Source organism: Zingiber officinale, chromosome 8A (genome assembly GCF_018446385.1).
Source record: "Zingiber officinale cultivar Zhangliang chromosome 8A, Zo_v1.1, whole genome shotgun sequence".
Lineage (NCBI taxonomy): Eukaryota > Viridiplantae > Streptophyta > Magnoliopsida > Zingiberales > Zingiberaceae > Zingiber > Zingiber officinale.
Window position 1 is genome coordinate 80112637 of NC_056000.1, and position 27315 is coordinate 80139951.

A 27315-nucleotide genomic window follows, 5' to 3' on the forward strand; every position below is an offset into this window, starting at 1 on the left:
AACAACCGGTCGGTGACAGAGAATAATGTAGAGTTTAACCGATTGGCTAGATTTTTGTCCAGAGCTAGTTGTTGAGGACAGTACACATATGCAGCAGTTTGTTCAGGGGTTGGATGGACATTTGCAAGTAAAGCTTGCCGGTATGGGTAGTGCATCTTATTTAGAGACGTTGGACAGAGCCCCCATGGTTGAGTCTGTTGGAACCCCAAGGTTGTTTTGATGTGATCAACAAGTTAAGTTAGGTCCTGCGTTGTTTCTAACCTTGTGTCTAAGTGTGCAGGAGCTTAGGAGCACAGGTACTCGAGCAGAAGACGCAGCTAGCGAGAAGGACGGCACGCGGTGCGTCCGAGGGACGAGACGCTGCGGAAGAGTACCCCGGTGGACGAGAAGGAAGCATGCGGTGGTTCCGAGGGACGAAAGCCGAAGCGGAAGATTGCTCGGGGAGCAAGAGACGCAGCTAGCGAGAAGGTCGGCACTCGGTGCGACCGAGGGACGAAGACTGCAGATGAGTACGCTGGTGGATGAGAAGGAAACACGCAGTGATTCCGAGGGATGAGAAGCCGGAGCGGAAGGCTGCTTGAGAAGATCGGAAGTTGGGTTCGGGTGAGCCCTATTCCGGATGTCAGAGATCACCCAAGCAAGCGGAGCCGGAGCAGAAAGACCCGGACCAGAGGCGAGCTGAACTGGAGAAGAGAGCACGGACCAAAAGTCAACTGGGTTGACTTTTGGCTCCGGGGCGCCCGGAACTGTCCGGGGCGCCCGGAGCTGTCCGGGGCGCCCGGAGCTGTCCGGGGCGCCCGGAACCCTTCCGGGCATCCGGAAGTGACTTTTTCACATGATCGAGCTTTGACTCGATCCAACCGTTGGGGGATAAATTTTATCCCCCCCAGGGCGCCCGGAACCCTTTTAGGCGCCCCGACCAAGGCTATAAATATAGCCTTGGTCCAGAAGTTTTTCAACAATCACGATCATTCTATTTCCAAACACTTGTATGCTTTAGTTGTAGTTAAGCTTCTATTTTCTGTGCCTAAATGCTGTAAGAGGCTTCTCCGCCTGAAGGAGTTTTTGAGCTTAATCTTCCTTGGATTAACAACCACATCGGTTGTAACCAAGTAAACATCTGGTGCCTCGTCTTTTCTTTTATGCTTTTATTTATCTGCTTAATTCATTTTACAAGTGTTAGCTTAATCGTTCGAGGAAGGGTTGTTTGTTTTTAATTGACAGGTTATTTACCAACTCCTCTAGCCGGTCCAACGGTCCTACAAGTGGTATCAGAGCCGAGACGCCTCAGAAGGACTAACCGCCGTCTGAAGCAAAAAAACGATGGCCGAAGCTAGCGACTACCCACCAGCATTCAAGGGGGAGCTTGCTTCTTGGAAGCAACAAATGAAGGTATTTCTTAACTGTGATATTGGTATTTCTTTAATAATGAAATCTGGTTATGAAGCACCAAAGAAAGCAAACGGAGAAAAGATCGACATACGCCTCTGGAACGAGAAGCAATGCGACGAGTTTATAGCAAACGGTCGGGCAACATTTCACATTCTAACCGCAATACCAAACGAAGACTTTGATAGAGTTGGCGAATACAACAGCGCAAAAGAACTTTGGGAAAAGTTCTTAAAACTCTACGAAGAACAAGTCAAAATTGACTCCAACACCGATTCAACGCCAGAACAGTCCGAGAATGAGGAAAATGCCGAGATAGTCGATCTCCATCCCGAGGACACAGAAAGCTCATCCCAGGTGAGCATCAATGAAGGAGGAGAGATATTGGAAGAAAGCAACTCAACAGGGGGAGAACCAACGGCCAACGAGGTAAGTAAGGTATGGCCTCTACCCTCTGAACAACTGGTTCAATTACCTGAAGATTTTTGCAAATCAAAAATTGAATCATCGAAAGAATTTTTCGAATTACAAAGTGTTTTGACGAAAGATTCTTGCAAATCACAAAGTAATTTTTCGAAAACTTTTTCCGGATCTAAAAATTTTTCCGAAGTACAAATTATCTCGTTGAAAGAGTTTTTCGAATCGCAAAATGATTTGACAAAAGAATCTTGCAAATTACGAAATTTTTTTTTTGAACAAAGTTTGCAAATTAGAGATATTATCGAAAGAGTTTTTCAGAGTAGTAAATCTATTATCCATAGATTTTTGTAAATTTATGTTGTCAAAATACTTTTGTAAATTACAAAATATTTTGTCGAACGAAGTTTGCAAATCAGAAGTATTGTCGAAAAACTTTATCAAGTTTATATTATCGAAATATCTTTGTAAATTAGGAATTCAAAATGACATGTTACAATTTGCACAAATTTCTACATGCTCAAAATTTCTTGCTTCAAAGTTAAGAAATTATGATAAATTAAAATGAAAATTTAAAATTTTCTAATAAAAGTATTAGAATATATAAATAAATAAATGCATAGAAAATTTCTTTTAATGTTATCAATTCTCTTAAATTTTCTTGCATAAATTTTTTGGATTAGAAAGTTTTTAATTATTGATGACGAATACTTGAAATTTAAAAAAAAAATTATTTCTTGACTTAGAAATTTGTCTTGACTTAGAAATATTTCCCTGAAAATTATTGAAATATATTTTCAAAATTTTTTTTTAATGTCAACCCTTATATTTTGGTTGTTCCCCATTTTTATTATGATCAAAGGGGGAGAAGGAAAGTATAAGTCTAGGGGGAGGTAGAAAATTGAAAATTAAAATTTGGAATGTTTGAAATTTAATTTTTTCTATCATGTTGCATGTTATTGCAATAAAATGTTTAATTTCATATCTATTGTTGACCCTAGCTTAACTTGGGTTGATCACACCAAAAAGGGGGAGATTGTTGGAACCCCAAGGTTGTTTTGGTGTGATCAACAAGTTAAGTTAGGTCCTGCGTTGTTTCTAACCTTGTGTCTAAGTGTGCAGGAGCTTAGGAGCACAGGTACTCGAGCGGAAGACGCAGCTAGCGAGAAGGACGGCACGCGGTGCGTCCGAGGGACGAGGCGCTGCGGAAGAGTACCTCGGTGGACGAGAAGGAAGGATGCGGTGGTTCCGAGGGACGAAAGCCGGAGCGGAAGATTGCTCGAGGAGCAAGAGACGCAGCTAGCGAGAAGGTCGGCACGCGGTGCGACCGAGGGACGAAGACTGCGGATGAGTACGCTGGTGGACGAGAAGGAAACACGCAGTGATTCCGAGGGACGAGAAGCCGGAGCGGAAGGCTGCTCAAGAAGATCGGAAGTTGGGTTCGGGTGAGCCCTATTTCGGATGTCAGAGATCACCCAAGCAAGCGGAGCCGGAGCAGAAAGACCCGGACCAGAGGCGAACTGAACCGGAGAAGAGAGCACGGACCAAAAGTCAACTGGGTTAACTTTTGGCTCCAGGGCGCCCGGAACTGTCCGGGGCACCCGGAGCTGTCCGGGGTGCCCGGAACCCTTCCGGGCACCTGGAAGTGACTTTTTCACAGGATCGAGCTTTGACTCGATCCAACCGTTGGGGGATAAATTTTATCCCCCCAGGGCACCCAGAACCCTTTCAGGCGCCCCAACCAAGGCTATAAATATAGCCTTGGTCCAGAAGTTTTTCAACAATCACGATCATTCTATTTCCAAACACTTGTATGCTTTAGTTGTAGTTAAGCTTCTATTTTCTGTGCCTAAACACTGTAAGAGGCTTCTCCGCCTGAAGGAGTTTTTGAGCTTAATCTTCCTTAGATTAACAACCACATCGGTTGTAACCAAGTAAACATCTGGTGCCTCGTCTTTTCTTTTATGCTTTTATTTATCTGCTTAATTCATTTTACAAGTGTTAGCTTAATTGTTCGAGGAAGAGTTGTTTGTTTTTAATTGACAGGTTATTTACCAACTCCTCTAGCCGGCCCAACGGTCCTACAGAGTCAGCTCTGCAGAGAGCGTATCCGGACAGAAAAAGGAAGCAGACGGGTCAGACATCAGGACAGATCCAGTAGGCACAGACGACCAGACAGCAGCAGAGTAGTCGCAGTAGGCCTGGTCAGCGTACTTCTGGGGCACCTGGTGTGGATCCAGAGAGCACACCACATCAGCCTGTACCCTGGGACAGTCGGTTTGCTATTATTGTAAACTGTCGGGGCACATGAGCCGAGATTGTTCGCTGAAGGCTCAGAATATTGCTTCCGGAGTTTCTGGTCATGGAGTTCAGCTCAGTCAGACAGGGACTCAGTGAGGAGGGCACAAAGCCTAATCTTCGCATCGTCAACAGAGGACAGCTCCACCTGCAGCAGCTGCATTAGGCATGCTTGGACAGGAGTACTCCGGTGCTTCCATATTACCCCAGAGCTCTGTTCCGGGATCTCATTATCTGACTTAGGAGCAGTACTAGTCGCAGCCCCAGCCACTGGCTCAGTACCAGACCCAGTCCCAGCCATCGGTACAGTATCAGTCGCCGCCCTCTCAGACTTCTTTGTCACAATATCCAGCACCACCTTAATGGCAGACTTCTGCCCAGCCGCAGCAGCCATTGGCAACGTTACCCCCTCCTCCGCTGCCAGAGACTGGACGTATTCATGCGATCACCAGAGAGGACGTGCAGCGAGCCGACGGATCTATTTTCCGCGGTACAATTTCTATTTATGCATTATCTGCTGATATGCTGATAGATACTGGTAGCTCGCATTCTTTCATATCTCGTACTTTTATGCGGGAGATTGGTAGATTACCCACTTTCAGATCGCAGCGACTGATCGTCTCTCTACCCTCCGGTGACACCATGGACATCACCCAAGAGGTCAGAGGTTGCCCGTTAGATTTTGGCAATCTAATACTTACGGTGGATCTTTTAGTATTGAAAATGGTCGATTTTGATATTATACTTGGCATGGACTGTTTGTCAGCATATCATGCCACAGTTGATTGCCAGACGATGGTGGTCACATTCAGGCCATTATGAGTTTTTGGTAATGTCATTTGGGCTTACCAATGCTCTAGCAGTATTTATGGATTGTTGTGGTGGAGTATTGCTCCCACATGTTATGGATGGTTGTGGTGGAGCGTTGCTCCCACATATTGAGGATTTCTTGTGGTAGAGCATTGCTCCCACATATGTGGTATTTCCTGTGATGGAGCGTTGCTCTCACACTGGAGGATTTATTTTTTTGTGATTTATATTGTTGGTGATTAGATTTCAGGCTTGTTGTCGGGGATGATCTTATAGTTGAGTATGCCTGTTGTACGGGCATTATGAGTTCTAGGTTTTACCATTTAGGCTTACAAAGCCCTAGATGCTTTCATGGACTTGATGATTTCAGTATTCCTAGGTTGTTTGGATTGGTTTCTATTGTCCTTGTTGACAATGTTGTAATCTATTTTTTGATCCGAGCTCGATATCCTCACTTTTTCACTTGAGGTATGTGATTTAATTTACCGGTCAGTATTTATACTCTATAACTATTGTTAGTACTTGCTGATGGTAGATAACGAAATTTGGGGACCAAATTTTTAATAGTGGGGGAGAATGTAAAATACCGAAAAAATGGCAAATTATAATAAGGGAATTTTCTCGAATTTTTGAAAATTTCTGGAAATTTTTCGGATCTCGTATGGACAAGTTCACGGGGATAAAACTGGGCCCCGGGAAAGCCTGTTTTGGCTACCAAGTTTTAGCAAGGAAAAGTTGCATTTTTTTTTACTTTTCCTTTTATTTTTATTTTTCTCTTTTATTCTCTTACGTCCTCCCGCGCCTCCTCCTCTTGTCCGAGGCACTTCTCTTTGCACCGAGCCACCTTCTCCGCGCGTGCCCTAACCGGCGCCGCGGCGGTTCCCTGCCTCGCGTTTTAAGCCGAGCCCAGTTCCTTTGCTTCTTCTTCCTCGCTATTGCTGATCTCCCTTCCCTTGCCCTCTCGCACCGCTGCCTTTCTCTCCACTCTTGTGCCGGGTGGTCAGCATCGACCAACGCCGACGCCGATCCACCTCTGCCGACCACCAGGTCCAACCCCAGCGCCTTATCGCCTCAGCCCTAGCGCCGGCCAAACTCCTCTGCCCGATTTTCGTTTCCTCCTCTTTCCCAAGCGCCGACGACGATCTGCCACTGTCGACTCACTACTGCCCTTCCTTTGCGTCGCTCTGCCGCAGCCGCCACAGGGAGCAGCGACGACGCCTTACAGCCGATGTCGAGGTTCTTCCTTTTTCCTATTTTCTACCCTAGCGTCGGCTGCCCTCATGTTGTGATCTAGTTCTCCGCCGCCGCAGCCACCTAGACTCACTGTGCTGCCTCTCTTTTGCCTTTGTCGGTTTTCCGATCGGTTCCGATCATTTTCCCTGGCTAACGGCGTGAGCACAAGGTCGCCTAGCAGTGATCTTAGAGGTAAGGGAGTTGCCCTAATTAGTGAATCGGGTACTTGATTCTTGTGTTGTGACCGCTTGATTCTTTTTGTTGTTTTGAGCAATGAAGTGTCCAACGCGTACAGGGTGTTGTGGTTTGTTCTTGTTTTCTAGCAGCAACCCCATCCAGCAGCCCTTGCTCCAGTAGCAACAACAACTGTGGTTGAGGTATTGTGTAAGAATTTGGTCTTCGTTGTAGATGATTGCTAGTTGTGTTAGCAGTACTTGTTAACTTAGGTTTAGAATTAATCAAATGATGTAATTAGGGTTAATGAAGCTAACCCTAGTTGGTCGATGGATTAGGATTTAGCTTAGTTAATGGATGCATGATAGAATTAGCTAAATTAAATATTATGACACAGGACTTTGACGCAAGACGGGTATCTCGACGTCGTGTTTGGACCAGATTGGACTTTTCGATTGGAAGCGGGTACTTTGACTTTATGTCATTTTGATATACATAATAATGTCTTTAACAAATAGCAATGATTATGTTTCTCATTTGCTTTGGTTGATCACTACCTAACCTGTTACATGCTTGTTTGTTTATTTATTTTGCACATCATGCTAGTGTATACCGGATTATGCCTATTTATAGAGGTAGTGACACAACTATGTTTCTATTATGTTCAGGACCTAGGGTTTTTTATTCCTTATCTGACCTGTGTACCTAGACCATTGATTAGGTCAATTTATTCTAGGGTACACATTATATATATATGGATTGGTTCAGGATATTATCATGCTTAGTGTCATGCACCATTCGCATGATTGCATGCTGCGCGATTGTTGGCTCCATTATTATTGAGCACATCGTCAGTTACATGTATCTGCACACACGACCAGTCATGGGTTAGTGGTATCGTCAGGTAGGGTGTGTTGCAGCAGGTGCTCTGTCAAGAGCTCCGTTGGTCCACTCATGGGTTAGTGTGACGCAACATTGTAGCTGGACAGGGATCCCTCCCCGTCATCGTGTACCGGGAGATGAGAGCATTGAGCTCCCCCATTTATGATTTGGGGTAAGGAGGATAGGTGTACTCCGACAGCATCCCGTCCACTCGGTCACTCATCAGGTGTAGTGATGGCAGAGTGCACGGTTGTCACAGCCCTACCCACTCGGTCTTACCATCGGGTGTGAGACGACTGACTGGAGAGTAGGGGTGACCAAGACATGTCATTGGCATCATATGCATGATGCATTTATTGGTTGTGTTTGTGTTTGCTGCATTTATTTGCTACATTTGGATGGATGCATATGTTTGACATGCATACAGGATTTATGACACTTCCGGTCTGATGACCTTGATATCCTTATACCTTGGTCTGGTTAGTACAATTTTCTCCTACTTATTTCAGTTGCATTTATCCTTCTAGTATCAGGAGACTGTACGCATGATTAGTGCTAGATGTTATTTTTTTTTATTATGCATATCAGTTATTACCCGCTGAGTAGTTGACTCACCCCGCGGATATTTACTATTTTCAGGTTGATGTTGTCAGGAGAGTTCCAGTCACTAGTCCCCTGCAGTCCACGAGAATGTCGTGTTGAACTTTTAGTCTTTCTTGTTTTAGAATATGTTTGGATTTGTTTGTGTTGATACAATTGGATCTTGTATGGATTCTTATTGCCTATGAGTTTTATTGGATTTGTTTTACTACACGCCTGCCTAGACGGCAGAAGAGGTAAGTGGATTTTATCGTCGGATTTGATATTTATGAGTGTAGTGGAGTAGGATATCAGTTTTGAGCTTTATGAGTGTAGTTAAGTAGGGTTGTTTTTGAGTCATATTATCCCTGTTCTAGTTTGTTATCTATTTAACTGCGTGGATGGCTGTGTGATGTATTTTATTATTGTTATTGTTCCGGCCGTGTTGGCCGATGTATATGTGGCCCTGGGGGCGATGTAGAAAGTTTCAGATTGTCCGTCGTACAGGGGAGATGCTGCCGAAATTTCTTCGGACAGGGACTCCTCCGGGGAGTGACACCACCAACTTAGACATCCATCTTTAGTAGTAGTTTCTTTTATTGTCTTTGCTTTTTAGTTACCAATCTAAGGAAATAAGATAGTTTCCTTTTGTGATGCTTGTCAATATGGGAAGGCTCATAAACAACCATTTCCAAATTTGTAATCTTGAACTACATGTCCTTTAAAATTAATACATTCAAATATTTGAAGTCCTTCACTAATTTTTTCTTCTAACAGATGCCAATATTTTGTGTATTTTGTGGATGATTATAGCCGTTATACTTGGATTTATCCTCTCAAGCGAAAATATGATATCTTATCAGTATTTATAAAATTTTAAGCATTTGTTGAGATCTAATTTGATAGGAAGATTAAATCCATTCAAATTGACTAGGGTGGCGAATATTGCATTCTTGCTACTGTCATCGACTTACACCGAATTCATCATCACCTCTTGTACCCATACATGAGTGAACAAAATGGAGTCGTTGAACGCAAGATCAGACATATTACAGAGATGGGTCTCACCTTACTTTCTTATGCAACTATGCCACTCTATTACTAGGATGAGACATTTCTCACGGTAACTTATCTAATCAATTGACTCCCAACTCATACGTTGCATCGCCGGTCACCTTTTGAAATCTTATTCCATTGACCTCCTGACTATGGTTTTCTTCATACCTTTGGTTGTGGTTGTTATCCTCTGGCTCGACCTTACAATCATCACAAACTAGATTTCTGGTCTGTCAAGTGTGTGTTCCTTGGGTATAGTGATGCTCACAAAGAATATCAGTGTCTTTATCCACTTACAGGTCGAATTTTAACTCTCACCATATTCAGTTTGATGAGACCTTGATTCCTTTTGATGCATCATAATCCTTGATGCTCTCTAACTCTATGCCACTAGCACCAACTGCAATGCTTCCTTTATAGCTCTTTATTTGGTCTTCTACTGCTCTAGAGGACTCTTCGCCTCCACCTTCTGATCATTTGGTTGCTTCACCTCACTCTAGTTTAGACACTATTGATTTTCCATCCTTTACACCTCCATCTGTAGGATCCACCAATGGCCCTCTCAAAGCACCGGCTTGCTCCCTGCATCCTATAGTTACTCGTGCCAAATCAAAAGTTGTTGCACATATTGTCACTACGGAGGATTGTAAACCAACCTGCTTTACCATTGCTAACAAAGACCCTGCCTGGTGAGATGCCATGACTATTGAATTCAAAGCCCTCATTTAGAATGACACTTGGTCACTTGTTCCTCACACATCTACTCAGAATATTATTGGTTGCAAGTAGATTTTCAAACTTAAGGGTCGATCTGATGGCCCCATCGAGCGTCACAAAGCTCATCTTGTCACCAAAGGCTTTCACCAATAGTCTGGTATTGACTATGTTGAGACTTTCAGTCTCGTCATTAAACCCACCACCTTACACATAGTTCTTGCTTTTGTTGTCACTCAAGGTTGGCCCATCCATCAACTTGATATTAGTAATGTGTTTCTCCATAGGACTCTTCGTGAGGAGGTTTACATGTCTCAATCTCTTGGCTTCACACATCCCGACTTTCCTAATCATGTATGTAAATTTTACAAGGTTATCTACGGTCTCAAATAGTCTCCTTGGGAATGGCATGCAACACTACGAGCATCTCTCCTTTCTTTGGGTTTTCAGGAATCCAGGTTTGATTTCTCACTATTCTTCTATCACTTAGCTCAGATCACTTCCTATCTGTTGGTTTATGTTGATGAAATTATATTCATAGTAATTCCTCCCCTTATATCTCTGCTACGCTTGCTCCACTATGTGAAAGGTTTCCTATGAAAAACCAATTTCAATTTTTTCTCGACATTGAAGCTACTCGCACCACTTAAGGGTTTTTTCTTTGTCAGTCTAAGTATGTAATAGATATTTTATCTTAACATCAAATGGACCATGATAAAACTTTACATACCCCAATTATCTTTGGCTCCTCTCTCTCTTGACATAATGGTGATCCCTTGCCCAAGCCTCATATGTATCAAAGCATTTTTGGTGCCCTACAGTACTGCACCATCACTCATCCTGAGAGTGCCTTTATGATTAATCGAGCCTATCAGTATATGTAGTCTCCTACTTCTTATTGGGCGACGGTCAAACGCATTCTTTGGTATCTTTTGCACACTCCATACCATGGCCTTCTAATTTGGCCATCTACGTCTCTTAATCTAACAGTGTTCTCCGATGGTGATTTGGCCGGCTATCCCAATGATTGTCACTCGACAACCGACTATTGCATCTTTCTTGGTGACAATCTCATGTCATGGAATTCCAAGAAACAACATCTTGTTGCTCAATCTAGTACTGAGTCTGAATACAGGTCCCTAGCTCATACTACTGTTGAACTCTTCTGGGTATAGTCACTTAATTGCTAATCTGATCTTTCATGAACGAACTAGACATATTGAAATTGATTTCGACTTTGTTCGTGAACGAGTCACTCGCAAGCTACTTCAGATATACTATATTTCTACCCAAGATCAGGTTGCTGATATCTTCACGAAGGACCTCTCCTCACATCGATTTGCTCTTCTCCTATACAAGTTCATAGTGTGTGCCTCCCTATTTCGCTTGAGAGGGGCGGTTAGAGATAATAATTCAATCCTCCAAGATCAATCACAATTGCAATCAGATTAGGATAATCACATTTGCTCCACAAAATCAACTAAACATTAATATTTGATTGGATCTCCATAAATACATGATTTCACTCTAATTTTAGCATAGTTTCCTAAATATTTGACTAGCATAACTTTGTGTATATATAAAGATTGTAACCTATACAATTGATATAGTGAATACATTGTGAAGTTCTTCTCCTCGCTCATTGTTTGCTTTAACTTCAACTAGTCAGAAATCTTTCTAGGATTCGAATATACACAACCTACAACCTAAACTTTAGGAAATCATCGATAAATTGATATAAATTGAATGAGAACAACTTGCGCATGACCTGCATGAATTAGGATTTGTTGTCATCATTTCTTCCTCAAATATTCTGATTCAAGCTACAAATGGATACAATAGGACTCAGATTAGGTTGAGTTAGGATAAGACATCAATTTCTGATAGTTTTTCGGTGGCAATCAATCAAAAATTTAAGAAACGAGGAGACTGATGGAAATGACATGATGGGGCAGAAAAAAAAAATTAAAAGGTATTAATTTTTTTTAGAAAATTAGGTGGGGCTAAAACTCACCCTAACCCAAGGCTAACTCTGCCTCATGATGCCTCCCACCATTTAGGAAGAACGTCCGATCTTTAGCCAAAGGCAATGGGTCTAAATTTACAATCAGACCTATCTTTTTTTTATCTTTGAGAGGAAAAAGTCATATGTGTTAGTACGTAATAGTAAAAAAAAAAGTACGGCTTCAAGTTGCTCTATACAAGTTGTGGACATCCCTCATCGTTGGTCGGTGATTGAATGTCAGAGGGCTAATAATGAGAGTCGTTGGAATTGTTGTTGTTAGAGGTGAACAATCAGTGCAAAACTGAACCGATTGAATCAAACAAACCAAAACTGATTAAATCAATTTTTTGGACAAATCGAACCAACAAACTTTATCATCAAAATCGAATAAACTAAACTGATATAAAATTAATTTGGTCAGTTACTAAATTAATTAACCAATCGATTGATTGATATTGAGTAGTTAAACATCAGTCGAGTTTCATTGTTATTGTCCAATTAAAATATATCAATAGTGAATAATCAGTTTAACCAAATTTTAAAATCCAACTGAATAAAATAAAAAATTTGATATATCTTTTTAAAAAATTGATATTTCAAATCAACTAAACCAATTCGTGAATGGGATTGATTTGAACAATTAATTGAATAAATTGATCTTTTACTCACTCCTAATTGTAGTTTTATGTAACGACCCGGCTCCTCGATCCCTTGGGTGGTCCAACTAGAGGCTCAATTGGCAGCCCCTTGGCGGTCCCTTGGGCGGTTCATTTGGCGACCCCTTATGTCGTCGACCGACGACCCTCGGCTGTACAGTTATTCACTAAATCTTCCCACCCCTGGCTAGTGGATTTTTGTGTTCCCCAAGATTTGAACTCTAGATCTCTAGGATAAATACTAGAGTTTATGAATTAATTGATCTAGAGCTCGAATCCTAGGAAAGGCAAAAATCCATTGCCAGGAGTGGGAAGACCTAGTGAGTAACGGCACGACCGAGGATCGACGACATAAGGGGTCGCCAAATGGACCGCCAGTTAGGCCGCCCAAGGGGTCGTCAAATGAGCCGCCAGTTGGATCGCCCAAGGGGTCGAGTCGTTACAATAAAAAGGCGTCTTTTTATTGTAACGTCACGACCCCTTGGGCGGCCACACTAGCGGCCCAACTGGCGGCCCCTGATGGTCCATTGGGCTGTCACAATGGCGGCCCAACTGGCGACCCCTAATGTCGTCATCCGACGATCCTCGGCCGCGCCGTTACTCACAAGAACTTCCTACCCCTGGCCAATGGATTTTTGTCTTCCCCAAGATTCGAACTCTAAACCTCCAAACTAAGTACTAGAGTTTATGAATCTTGGTAGCCAAGTGAGTGGTCACTTGGCTACCAGTATTCATAAACTCTAGTACTTATCCTGGAGATCTAGAGTTCGAATCCTGGGGAAGACAAAAATCCACTGGCTAGGGGTGGAAAGAACTTGTGAGTAACGGCACACGGTCGAGGATCGTCGGTTGATAACATAAGGGGTCACCAATTGGGCTGCCAGTTGGACCGTCCAAGAAGCTATCAAATGAGCCATCAGTTGAGCCACCCAAAAAATCAAGGGGCCAGGTCGTTACACTTTAAGTCGATGAGAAATACAGCCATTTGTGGATAATGTGGCTCACTTCATGAATTTGATTGGCATCAATTGTTGATCCGATACCGTTTGGATCGTCAGTTGGGCAAATGGTTTCAAGTATAGCTAGGTCTCCTTTTTAAAATAATAATTTTTTAAAAAAATAATTATTGCTCGCCTTAAATATACGGATACATGGGACTTGATAAATTGCACACGGCTATGTTTTATCTATAACTTTTTAAAAAAAATGTGTAAATAAATAAATTTTAAAAATAATGATTTTAATAATTTTTAAAATCTTTATAAATTTTCACTTAGTTAGCATTGATTAATTCAAATATCATTTTCTCTTTTTAAATGATTTTTATGGTAAATCTTTATAACGTCGTTGATTAATTCAAATTTCATTTGATTCATGTTATTTTCTAAATAAGTTTACTCTAAACTCCTTAACTAGGGATGTAAATAAATCAAATCGTTTATGAGCTATTTAACGTTTGATTCGATAAAAGCTCGTTTGAACTCATTTAATGAGGTTCGTTAAGATAAACAATCAGACTAAAGTTTCACAATATTCGTCTCGTTAACTCATGAACAGGTTTGTTAAGCTCAAAAATCAACTTTTAAATAAAAAAATTATAATTTTGATATTAAATTTATACATTTTACACTATACTCATGAAATATATAGATAACTATATTAAATTTATTTAGTAGAATAAAATAGTAAATTTTAATTATAAGAATATTATAATTTTCTTTAAATATATAATTTAATTTTTAATGAATATTTAAATTTATAATTTATATTTTTTAAGTTCGTTTAGGCTTGATAAAAGTTCAAATAAGTTCGTGAGCTTTGAATATATTTATTAAATAAAGCTCGAGCTCGGCTTAATTATAAATGTGCTAAACTCACACATTCAAGAGTTCTACTCGGCCCGATTTGATTACACCCCTATCCTTAACTTATTTTATCAAAAAAAGTTTACTCTTTCTAAACTCCTTAACTCATATCTCTATCTTAATTTTTTTTAAATAATAAACAAATTAGTTTTAAAATTATTGAATTTTTAATAATTTTTATGGTAAATCTTTATAACTTTCGTTTAGCGTTGATTAATTCAAAGTCATTTGATTCTTCTCCTTTCTATATTTTTTTTTATCAAAATAATTTTACTCCAAATTATTCACGGACAATCATATTGAACAATTGATATTTAGGGTAAACGATTCAAAATCTAACCAATCGAATCAAATATATTGAAATTGATTTAATTAAATTTTCTTTTTACCGAACTGAACTTTATCAATAAAATTGAATAAACTAAATTGATATAAAATTGATTAATTAGATAGGTTACCAAATTAATCGATCAATCAATGAGTAATAAATCACTAATCTTGGAATAGCTGAGTTGATTATCACATAGATTTGTAGAATTGAGTAAAGTCGAATACTAATAAAGACCGAGGAATTACCTTTCCATGTGATGGCTATTTTCGATTACCTGATTTACATCTTTCTAATAATATGGAATAGTCGTGAGAACTATCGGGGATGACGAATTTTACCTTTTTCAAAAAGATTTATAATATTTCAGTTTAATTAGATTTTAAAATCAAAATAAATTTAAAAAATTGATATGATTTTTTTTGAAAACCCAAATTTCCAATTCAATCAGTTCCATCGATTAATTTCCTAATTGCAACGGTAGGTTTTCGAGAAATAAGCCGATGGAAATTTTTTTAAGATTGAGCCAATCGTCATAGGTTTGACATTACCTGACCTAATTAATCATTTTTATTTTTAGATTTGCGAGAAATAGATTCTGCATTTTTCATCCTAGTGCCCCCCCACGACTATTTCATATCATTGGAAGGGAGTAAATTAGGAAATTGAAACTAGCTATCACATGAGAGGATAATTCCTTAGTCTTTACCGAAATGCGATCTTGACTCAATCCTATAAATTTGCTATGTAATAACTAACTCGACTATGCCACATGTCTGTGAGAAATAGAGTTATTTACAGATACATATAAAAAATTAATTTAATTATTTATATAAAACTAATAAGAACATATACTACATTTGATGTTAGCAAAAAGGCTAAGAAAATTATGCTTTCTCATGTCACCAAGATATTAATAGATGTTTTTCTGCTCGCGGTTTTGTCAATTCTAAGATATGCTACTAAAATAAAAACCATAACAATGTATATATTTATATAAAAAACAATCCAAAAATTATTAATAAATCTTAAAATTATTTTTTAGTAATAAATCTTAAAATTATTTTTAATGTAAAAAAAAGAATATTAATATAATTTTATTTTGAAATATGTCAAAAATTAGTTAGTAAAGGATCTATGTTTCAAAACAAGTAAGTTATATTAAAAATATAAATAAATCAGTTTTAAAATTAATAAGTTTTAAATCAAATATCTTGTGATTCAAAACAAGTTTACTTATGACACTAATATTATTTTCACTAGATAAAAATATTTTTTATCTTATGATTCTTATCTCTACTGTGAATTTTATCTATAACCTTTTTTTACTAATGATTTAATTATGATCTTTATCTCTACTCATGCTCAAGCTCCACTATATAAACGCACTTCCACCTGTCTTGTCGTATTGTCTCTTCGTTGCCTCTTAGGGATGGATTTCCAGAGATCCCCATTTTGCTTCTTTTCCTTCATCGTCTTCTTCCTTTTACTCTCTTTCGAGTCAAGTCAGGCTTCCAATGCTGGCCACGGTCTCAGCCGCGAGTCCTTCCCGGAGGGATTTGTGTTTGGGACAGCAGCATCTGCTTACCAAGTGGAAGGGATGGCCCTCAAAGGGGGCAGAGGACCTAGCATTTGGGACGCATTCGTTAGAATCCCAAGTAAATTTTGATCGTTATGTTATTTCTGTTTCTTTTGCTTCGTATCCTCTTCAGATTTGTGTGGGTTAATGTTGACGTGTTGCTTAATGCTTAAAGGGGTTTTTTTTTCTTCTTATGGTGAATGCAGATACAATTGCTGGCAACGCTACTGCTGATGTTACAGTTGATGAGTATCATCATTACAAGGTTATCCTTTCTCTTGTTCATTTCCCCCCTTTTTTCTCTCAATTGTAATTACGAGAGCAAAACAGGGGTGATTTACTACTGGTTGAATTTTAAAACAGCACCAAACTATAACTCTGCTTTAATAATGGTTGTATCTTTGATCTTTAGTTTTAAGTTACATAAAATTATGTATTGGAGAAAGATCATCAAAAGGATCACAACGGCTGGATACATTATAAAAAAGCATGCACGTTTTACTTTTACTTGTGTCCCTTGTACTTTTTTTGTCTGATGTCTCGTAATTTAGCTGAAGCTTGTAAGACATGCATTTGTAATTTGTTGACATCCTAAAGAATTCAATATGTAAGATATAAGCATTTGAAATTGTTTTTCTCTCTCTTCAATTTATGACCAAATGATCAATGCAGGAAGACGTTGATATCATGAAAGATTTCAATTTCGATGCGTATCGATTCTCAATTTCTTGGAGTAGAATATTTCCAAGTAATAAATATCTCTGTGTTTTTTATTTTCTTATATTCAGTCCGAACTTTCAATTTAAGTATATTTTTCATATAAAATTTCCCATCTAGATGGAACCGGTAAAGTCAATTGGGAAGGTGTAGATTATTACGATAAGCTAATTGATTACTTGATACAACAAGGTATGTTAAATTTTCAATTTAGCAATGAGCAATATGTTTCTCATATATATATGTCTTAAAAATTTTTGATTTGAAATAGGCATTACTCCATATGCAAATCTTTATCACTACGATCTTCCTTTGGCTCTTAATGAGGAGTACTTGGGTTGGTTAAGCCCGAAGATTGTGTAAGTTTTAAAGGTTATGAACCATGTTTTTTATATTCATTAGTAGTTGAACCTATTTGATAATTTTGTTATATTATTTGATATGTGTTTTAGGGATGCATTTGCGGACTATGCCGATTTTTGTTTTGAGAGATTTGGTGATAGAGTCAAGAATTGGTTCACCTTTAATGAGCCTAGGTGTATAGCGGCTCTTGGGTATGATGAGGGTATTCATGCCCCAGGGAGATGTACTGGTTGTAAAGCTGGTGGAAACTCAACCATTGAGCCTTATATTGCGGCACATAATCTTATCCTATCTCATGCAAATGCAGTGAAAAGATATCGTCAAAAATATCAAGTAAGTTGTACTTTGTTCATTGAGTTATATTTGGTGAATAAAATGAAATATGATTCCTCATCCAAGATGTGTTTCTTGTATAAACTCGATTCAGAAAGAACAAAAAGGCATGATTGGAATCCTTTTGGATTTTGTATGGTATGAACCTTATACTTACTCAGTGCAAGATAAAGCCGCAGCTCAAAGAGCTAGGGATTTCCACATTGGATGGTGAGACCTTGTTTCAGTTCATTTAATTTTTTTAAAAACATTTTTCAAGTTTGATTGAGAAATAAAATTTCAATTGTATTAAAGGATGATTTATTCATTTAATTAATTGTTTTTTCTTTGTAGGTTCCTTCACCCTCTAACTTATGGATACTATCCAGAATCAATGCAAGTCATTGTCAAAGAAAGACTTCCTAAATTTAATGAAGAACAAGTGGAAATGGTGAAAGGTTCATACGATTATGTGGGGGTCAATCAATATACATCTTTCTATATGAAGGATGCCGGAGTAGTTGATCCGAAGCCTGTTAGCTATCAAGCTGACTGGCATGTCGAATACAAATGTTAGATTTTCTCAAACTTTTTTTGATAATGACTCGATCAATGATATTTTATGTTATACTAATATTATTCATTTTCTGATTATCTTTTAGACGATCGAGATGGTGTGCCAATTGGTCCCCTGGTAAATTTATTTTGTATTTTTTTCACTAAATTTTATTATTATCATATCTTATGCTATACAAAACAATGTCATTTCTTTATTTTTTTTTTATGATACTCAACTTGAAGTTCGTTAATAGTGATTAAATATTTAAGTTTAAACATGGTTTTATACAAAAGAGTAGCATTTCATAGATTGTGTTATATAGATTTGTCTTTTGGTGATAAAGTTTGTACATTCTAGTATGATGGATTGTATTAGCATTGAATCTAAATGTTTTTTTAGGCTAATTCGTATTGGCTCTACATAGTTCCATGGGGAATCTACAAAGCCGTGACCTATGTGAAGGAAACTTACCAAAATCCCGTCATCATTCTAGCCGAGAATGGTAAATCTTATTTCGATTTGTTTTCCAAATATCCAAATATTCATCCATCGTAACGAAGTTGTTCATCACAGGAATGGATCAGCCAGGAAATGCCACTCTTCCAGAAGTTTTGCAAGATACAACGAGAGTTAACTACTTCAAGAGTTACATAACTAACTTAAAGAGGGCTATGGATGACGGCGCTACGGTGATAGGATATTTTGCATGGTCTCTTCTCGACAACTTTGAATGGGCGTTGGGCTACACATCGAGATTTGGTATAGTATATGTAGATTTCAAGAACAAGAAGCGGTTCCCCAAGAATTCAGCTTATTGGTTCAAAAAAATTCTACAAAGGAAGTCAGATTGAGTGATCAAGTTCGATTTAGATTAAGTTTATTGGAGTTTTCTTGTTAGGGTTTGTTTAATAAAAGCACAATTTAAGTGAAATCTTTGTGTGCAAATTAATTCAATTTTCAATCTTTTGCAATCTTTGTACTATCCTATGGTGTAAACATTGAAGAGCATTGAGTAAGGCAAGTTGTTGGATGATCATTGATTGCAAGCGATCATCTAGCATGGGTGATCTTCCCCATTTAATATCCTTTCAAGTAAACATGCTAAAACTACTAGGCACACCAAAAATGAATTATTCAAATTAAAAAAATTCATACAAAATTTTAGTACAATTAAAAAAATGCATACAAAATTTTAAATATTTTAAATTACATATCAAAATATTACGGTATGAAAATTTTATAAAGGAAATCATTTTTAAATTGTTCATTTAAATAAGTGGAAAATCATTTATTTTTTCCTTCTCAAATATGTTTTGATTCAATTAAATAAGGTGTCTTCTTCAACAGTCTCAATCCTCTGGTTCGAATCCGTAGTCAATCCTATTTTGATAAGAACAATGATAATTGAATCTATTTTTTTTCTATTATTTGACTATCTATAATAGTAATAGTACGAAAAAAACTGGTGTTCAGGAATAGTGGAGTTGAGTTTCTCAACCCTTTAATCTCAATCCTCTCCCAAATCAAGAGAATGAGGAAGCGGAGAAGGAGAACATCACCTTGTGCCATTCTCGGGTGGAGGAGAACATCGCCTTGTGTCATTCTCGGGTGGTGGCCAAGAGAGCTGCTTTTGTGTCTTCGCCACCGTGGCCCCTTCCCCCAACCGACCCCCTACCAAGAGAAATCGCATCACCCTCAGCGAACTCCAATTCCTCTCCAATACCACCTCCAAGCTATCTATGTCTGATCACTCTGTCCCTCATTCCAAGGGCAAGACAAAGATCAAGAAGAAGGCAAAGCTCGACCCGGTGGCTTTCTCCGATGAGATCAGTCCAAGCGAAAATCCCTAGATGTGTACGTCCTATGCATCAAATATATGCTAGTACCTCATATCTATGGAGGTTTGTGGTTCAATGTTACTTTCTTGCTGGATATGTTTCGTCAGGGATTCATCTGGTTAATTTTTAGGTGGTTATTTTTTTTTCACTGACTAAAGAAATAATGAAAATCACTCATTAAATTATTTATCTAAATAAATATATTGTTTACTTTCCGGAACATAGCTATGAAGTATATATTACCGAGAAGTTACGACACTGACAAATAGACAAAATGTATAAAATCTGAGAGGAGTAGGAAGAGTGACACACTGACACCTACACCGTTAATAAGTTCATAATATTTCTTTAGCTCCATGGTTCCCAAGGGGATTCAAAATTATCGGGAGGTGATGAATTAATACAATAAATAAATTAATTTTAAAATATAAATAAAAAAATATTGAATATTAAATTTTCAAATTATAGAATAAAAGTATTTCATAGTTAACCCATTCAAAAGTATGGAAGTAAAATATTATTGAAATGATATTTTTATACAAACTTATTAATTATTATATAGTTATCAATTTTTTAACCAATTCTAGTTTAGTATATAAACGATAATAAAATCTATCAAAAACTGTTCAGCAATCTCGTTAAGAACGGTTTTAACTCTTATCCCAACAATTTTTTTTTCTAAATTTCATAATTATTTAATTTTTGATTATTTATAATTATAAAAATCACAATACAAATCTAATAACAATTGTAACATCAATAATTCTCAAATATCACAACTAGTGAATTATTTTTCCAAAATTTACTATAAATTTTTAGGTTAAAAAATTCAGACTTGAAAATGTATAAATGTTATGGTCCAATATTATGGGGAAGGATCTTCTGGTCCACAAATACTGGACTATTTCCTAGTCTGCATTTGTATTGGTGGGAGGTAATGACCCCCACATGTTTAACATGTGGGGGCCATTGCCTCCAACCAATCCACCTTTCCTGGTCCAACAATGGACCAGGAAAGGTGGTCTAGAGGATCTCATCCTCAATATTATCGTAATTCAAATAATTGTAACCAAGGTCAACCCTAAACTTTGAAGGGCTTGGTGAAAAAAAGGTCCTTTAAATTCAGATAAAAAATAATAAAATCGATACTATATAAATATTTATTAACAAAATACAAACTAAAATCCATAATAATGAAAACATTATATTCCACATGGCTAATAATCAATATTATAAAAGGAAAAAGAACTATTACAATTAACTATTAAAAACTGATCTTCTTGTATTTTTATCTGGAAAGTTATCAATCAATTTTTCATAATTGAGTTTCTCTAAAAACTCACTCTCAATCAAAATCATAGCCAATGCATTCAATCTTGTTTGGGTCATGGTTGATCTCAAACAAGATTTCAACAACTTCAATTTAAAAAAGCTTCATTTTGCAAATGCAACAGTCACCGGAAGAAATAGTTAATAATATCCTGTATACAATAAATGAATTCGGGAAACAATTTATTTGCAAAAAAAATTAGTATTTCACTTGCTGTTGTTGTTTTCTTTGGTCATATGTTGTATGATTTTCAGTTCTTGATATAAGTCATCTCCATCCAAATCTGAAACATCTTGTCTTGTACTCTTTTTTCTTTGTAATTTTCTTTCAAGATTCTTGCAACGAGATTTCAAGTCCTCATCAATCAATGAACTCAACTTTTCAGCAGTGAAAAGAAATCCAAAAAGATCTTCATATTCCTCATATTGCTCAAATCTTTTCTTCAATGACCCAATTGTTTGATCTACTATGTACAAAAAATAATGAACTCTAAAAGCTTCCTCTGCAGATTCTTGAGGTATTTTGGAAGACTCACATGTAACCTCATCAGAATATTTTTTTTTTCTTTATATTTATCTTTTTTAGGAAATCAAGATCAATCTCCATTGTTGAAGCAAGTTCTTTTGCTGTATTAATAACTTATCCAAATCCAGATTCTCTATATTCTTCAAAAGAAGCAATTAGCCCCGTAACTTTTGTCATAGCAGCGCTAATAAGCATGTTTTCATATTGTAACCCTTTACGATCAATGTTAACTTTACCCAATATGTTATACCAAAAATCATACTCATTAAAAACTCAAAATTTCCAAGTTCAAATGTTACTAAAGACTTCGCTTCACTTCTTATTTTAGAGTCGGTGTCTTTTTCTTCTACAACTTGAAGTAAAGCTTCTTTGATTTGTTGAGCTTGAAGTACCATTGCTTTCATACTTTCAGTACGACTTTCCCATCGAGTGATTGACAATGACTTGAGAGTTAAACCTTTTATCGTCACATGATCTATCAAAATCTTCCATCTCTTTGTAGAATGAGAAAACATTGTATAAATCCATTTTACTACTCCAAAAAAGTCTTTCGCTTTTCGATAAGAATTTACAATATTACAAAGTGTTAAATTCAAATAACGACAACCACATGGAGTGTATAATGCTCTAGGATTTATATCCACCAACAATCCCACTGCAATGGTTGTTCTACCATCTACTATTGATGACCTTGCATGGTATCTAGATTCAGGTGCTACTGATCACCTTACTGTTGATCTTCACAATCTCCATCTGCACTCTCCATACCAAGGTACAGAAAAAATTATGATTGGAAATGGTAATACTATCCCAATCTCCAATAGTTCCAACATTATGTTATTAATAGTTCCAATCACTATACTTGTGTAATATATTGCACGTGCTTACTATAACCAAAAATCTATTAAGTGTTGTTTGCTTTACGATGAATAATAACGTCTTCTTTGAATTTCATCCAACATTCTGTGTTATTAAGGATCGGGTCATGAAGAAGGAACTTCTTCGTAGAACACTTGATGGGGGCTTATATCGACTAATCCAATCCGGGGAATTCAACACCAAACGAGCTACTTTTCTTGGAGAGTGCTCCTCAATTACCACATGGCACCACCAACTTAGACATCCATCTTTAGCAGTAGTTTCTTTTATTATCTTTGCTTTTTAGTTACCAATCTAAGGAAATAAGATAGTTGCCTTTTGTGATGCTTGTCAATATGGGAAGGCTCATAAACAACCATTTCCAAATTCGTAATCTTGAACTACATGTCCTTTAAAATTAATACATTCAAATATTAAAAAGTCCATCACCAATTTTTTCTTCTAACAGATGCCAATATTTTGTGTATTTTGTGGATGATTATAGCCATTATACTTGGATTTATCCTCTCAAGCAAAAATCTGATATCTTATCAGTATTTATAAAATTTAAAGCATTTGTTGAGAACTAATTTGATAGGAAGATTAAATCCATTCAAACTGACTAGGGTGGCGAATATTGCATTCTTGCTATTGTCATCGACTTACACCGAATTCATCATCACCTCTTGTACCCATACATGAGTGAACAAAATGGAGTCGCTGAACGCAAGATCAGACATATTATAGAGATGGGTCTCACCTTACTTTCTTATGCAACTATGCCACTCTATTACTAGGATGAGACATTTCTCACTAAAACTTATCTAATCAATTGACTCCTAACTCATACGTTGCATCGCCGGTCACCTTTTGAAATCTTATTCCATTGACCTCCTGACTATGGTTTTCTTCATACCTTTGGTTGTGGTTGTTATCCTCTGGCTCGACCTTACAATCATCACAAACTAGATTTCTGGTCTGTCAAGTGTGTGTTCCTTGGGTATAGTGATGCTCACAAAGAATATCAATGTCTTTATCCACCTATAGGTCGAATTTTTATCTCTCACCATATTCACTTTGATGAGACCTTGATTCCTTTTGATGCATCATAATCCTTGATGCTCTCTAACTCTATGCCACTAGCACCAACTGCAATGCTTCCTTTATAGCTCTTTATTTGGTCTTCTATTGCTCTAGAGGACTCTTCGCCTCCACCTTCTGATCATTTGGTTGTTTCACCTCACTCTAGTTTAGACACTATTGATTTTCCATCCTTTACACCTCCATCTGTAGGATCCACCAATGGCCCTCTCAAAGCACCGGCTTGCTCCCTGCATCCTATAGTTACTCGTACCAAATCAAAAGTTGTTGCACTTATTGTCACTACGGAGGATTGTAAACCAACCTGCTTTACCATTGCTAACAAAGACCCTGCCTAGTGAGATGCCATGACTTTTGAATTCAAAGCCCTCATTTAGAATGACACTTGGTCACTTGTTCCCCACACATCTACTCAGAATATTGTTGGTTGCAAGTAGATTTTCAAACTTAAGGGTCGATCTGATGGCCCCATCGAGCGTCACAAAGCTCATCTTTACACCAAAGGCTTTCACCAATAGTCTGGTATTGACTATGTTGAGACTTTCAGTCTCGTCATTAAACCCACCACCTTACACATAGTTCTTGCTTTTGCTGTCACTCAAGGTTGACCCATCCATCAACTTGATATTAGTAATGTGTTTCTCCATGGGACTCTTCGTGAGGAGGTTTACATGTCTCAATCTCTTGGCTTCACACATCCCGACTTTCCTAATCATGTATGCAAATTTCACAAGGTTATCTACGGTCTCAAATAGTCTCCTTGGGAATGGCATGCAACACTACGAGCATCTCTCCTCTCTTTGGGTTTTCAGGAATCCAGGTCCGATTTCTCACTATTCTTCTATGACTCAGCTCAGATCACTTCCTATCTGTTGGTTTATGTTGACGAAATTATATTCACAGTAATTCCTCCCCTTATATCTCTGCTACGCTTGCTCAACTATGTGAAAGGTTTCCTCTGTAAAACCTAGGCCAATTTCACTTTTTTCTCCACATTGAAGCTACTCGCACCACTTAAGGGTTTTTTCTTTCTCAGTCTAAGTATGTAATAGATATTTTATCTTAAGCTCAAATGGACCATGACAAACCTTTACATGCCCCAATTATCTTTGGCTCCTCTCTCTCTTGACATAATGGTGATCCCTTGCCCAAGCCTCATATGTATCAAAGCATTATTGGTGCCCTACAGTACTGCACCATCACTCATCCTGAAAGTGCCTTTATGATTAATCGAGCCTATCAGTATATGTAGTCTCCTACTTTTTATTGGGCGACGGTCAAACGCATTCATTGGTATCTTTTGCACACTCCATACCATGGCCTTCTAATTTGGCCATCTACGTCTCTTAATCTAACAGTGTTCTCCGATGGTGATTTGGCCGGCTATCCCGATGATTGTCGCTCGACAACCGGCTATTGCATCTTTCTTGGTGGCAATCTCATGTCATGGAATTCCAAGAAACAATATCTTGTTGCTCAATCTAGTACTGAGTCTGAATACAGGTCCCTAGCTCATACTACTGTTGAACTCTTCTGGGTATAGTCACTTAATTGCTAATATGGTCTTTCATGAACGAACTAGACATATTGAAATTGATTTCGACTTTGTTCGTGAATGAGTCACTCGCAAGCTACTTCAGATATACTATTTTCTACCCAAGATCAGGTTGCTGATATCTTCACGAAGGACCTCTCCTCACATCGATTTGCTCTTCTCCTAGACAAGTTCATAGTGTGTGCCTCCCTATTTCGCTTGAGGGAGGCAGTTAGAGATAATAATTCAATCCTCCAAGATCAATCATATTTGCAATCAGATTAGGATAATCACATTTGCTCCACAAAATCAACTAAACATTAATATTTGATTGGATCTCCATAAATACATGATTTCACTCTAATTTTAGCATAGTTTCCTAAATATTTGACTAGCATAACATTGTGTATAAATAAAGATGGTAACCTATACAATTGATATAGTGAATACATTGTGAAGTTCTTCTCCTCGCTCATTGTTTGCTGTAACTTCAACTAGTCAGAAATCTTCCTAGGATTCAAATATACACTACCCACAACCTAAACTTTAGGAAATCATCGATAAATTGATATAAATTGAATGAGAACAACTTGTGCATGACCTGCATGAATTAGGATTTGTTGTCATTATTTCTTCCTCAAATTTCTGATTCAAGCCACAAATAGATACAATAGGACTCAGATTAGGTTGAGTTAGGATAAGACATCAATTTCTGATAGTTTTTCGGTGGCAATCAATCAGAAATTGAAGAAGAGAGGAAACCGATGGGAATGACATGATGAGGTAGAAAAAAAAAAAATTAAAAGGTATTAATTTTTTTTAGAAAATTAGGTGGGGCTGGAACCCCCTAACCCAAGACTAGCTCTGCCCCATGATCCCTCCCACCATTTAGGAAGAACGTCCGATCTCTAGCCAAAGGCAATGGGTCTAAATTTTCAATCTGACCTATCTTTTTTTGATACTTGAGAGAAAAAAATCATATGAGATAGTACATATTAGTAAAAAAAAAAGCACGGCTTCAAGTTGCTCTATACAAGTTGTGGACATCCCTCATCGTTGGTAGGTGATTGAATGTCAGAGGGCTAATAATGAGAGTCGTTGAAATTGTTGTTGTTAGAGGTGAACAATCAGTGCAAAACTGAACCGATTGAATTAAACAAACCAAAACTGATTAAATCAATTTTTTGGACAAATCGAACCAACAAACTTTATCATCAAAACCGAACAAACTAAACTGATTTAAAATTAATTAATTTGGTCAGTTACTAAATTAACCAATCGATTGATTGATATTGAGTAGTTAAACATCAATCGAGTTTCAGAGTTATTGTCCAATTAAAATATATCAATAGTAAATAATCAGTTTAATCAAATTTTAAATCCAACTGAATAAAATAAAAAATTTGATATATTCTTTTAAAAATTGATATTTCAAATCAACTAAACCAATTCGTGAATGGGAATGATTTGAACAATTAATTTAATAAATTGATCTTTTACTCACTCCTAATTGTAGCTTTATGTAACGACTCGGCTCCTCGATCTCTTGGATGGCTCAACTAGCGGTCCCTTGGGCGGCCCAACTGGCGGCTCATTTGGCGACCTCTTATGTCGTCGGCCGACGACCCTCGGCTGTACTGTTACTCACTAGGTCTTCCCACACCTGGCCAGTAGATTTTTGCCTTCCCCAGGATTCGAGCTCTAGATCTCTAAGATAAATACTAGAGTTTATGAATTAATTGATCTAGAGCTCGAATCCTAGGGAAGGCAAAAATCCACTGGGCAGGGGTGGGAAGACCTAGTGAGTAACGACACGGCCGAGGGTCGACGACATAAGGGGTCGCCAAATGGGCCGCCAGTTAGGCCGTCCATGGGGTCGTCAAATGGGTCGCCAGTTGGGCCGCCTAAGGGGCCGGGTCGTTACAATAAAAAGGTGTCTTTTATTGTAACGTCACGGCCCCTCGGCCCCTTGGGTGGCCACACTAGCGGCTCAACTGGCGGCCCCTGATGGTCCCTTGGGCTGTCATAATAGCGGCCCAACTGGCGACCCCTTATGTCGTCATCCGACAACCCTCGGCCGTGCCGTTACTCACAAGAACTTCCCACCCCTGGCGAGTGAATTTTTGTCTTCCCCAGGATTCGAACTCTAAACCTCCAAGCTAAGTACTAGAGTTTATGAATCCTGGTAGTTAA

The 27315-nt window shown here is 37.9% G+C and overlaps 1 protein-coding gene across 1 annotated transcript; it reads left to right on the forward strand.

Moving 5' to 3' along the window:
- The first annotated feature begins 15819 nt into the window (after window positions 1–15819).
- LOC122009688 (beta-glucosidase 26-like) lies at window positions 15820–18907 on the forward strand. Its single transcript, XM_042565950.1, has 11 exons — window positions 15820–16064; window positions 16192–16250; window positions 16658–16733; window positions 16823–16894; window positions 16974–17061; window positions 17155–17398; window positions 17493–17608; window positions 17732–17949; window positions 18040–18071; window positions 18336–18438; window positions 18510–18907. Exons 1-11 carry the CDS (start codon window positions 15839–15841, stop codon window positions 18785–18787), a joined length of 1512 nt encoding a protein of 503 aa, XP_042421884.1. The 5' UTR covers window positions 15820–15838; the 3' UTR covers window positions 18788–18907.
- The last annotated feature ends 8408 nt before the right edge of the window (window positions 18908–27315 follow it).

Excerpts from the sequence above, each read along its gene's own strand:
- LOC122009688 (XM_042565950.1), top strand. The coding sequence starts at position 15,839 with ATGGATTTCCAGAGATCCCCATTTTGCTTCTTTTCCTTCATCGTCTTC. Across the intron at positions 16,734-16,822 it reads TTGGAGTAGAATATTTCCAA|ATGGAACCGGTAAAGTCAAT; the intron begins GTAATAAATATC and ends TTTCCCATCTAG. Across the intron at positions 18,072-18,335 it reads GTGTGCCAATTGGTCCCCTG|GCTAATTCGTATTGGCTCTA; the intron begins GTAAATTTATTT and ends ATGTTTTTTTAG.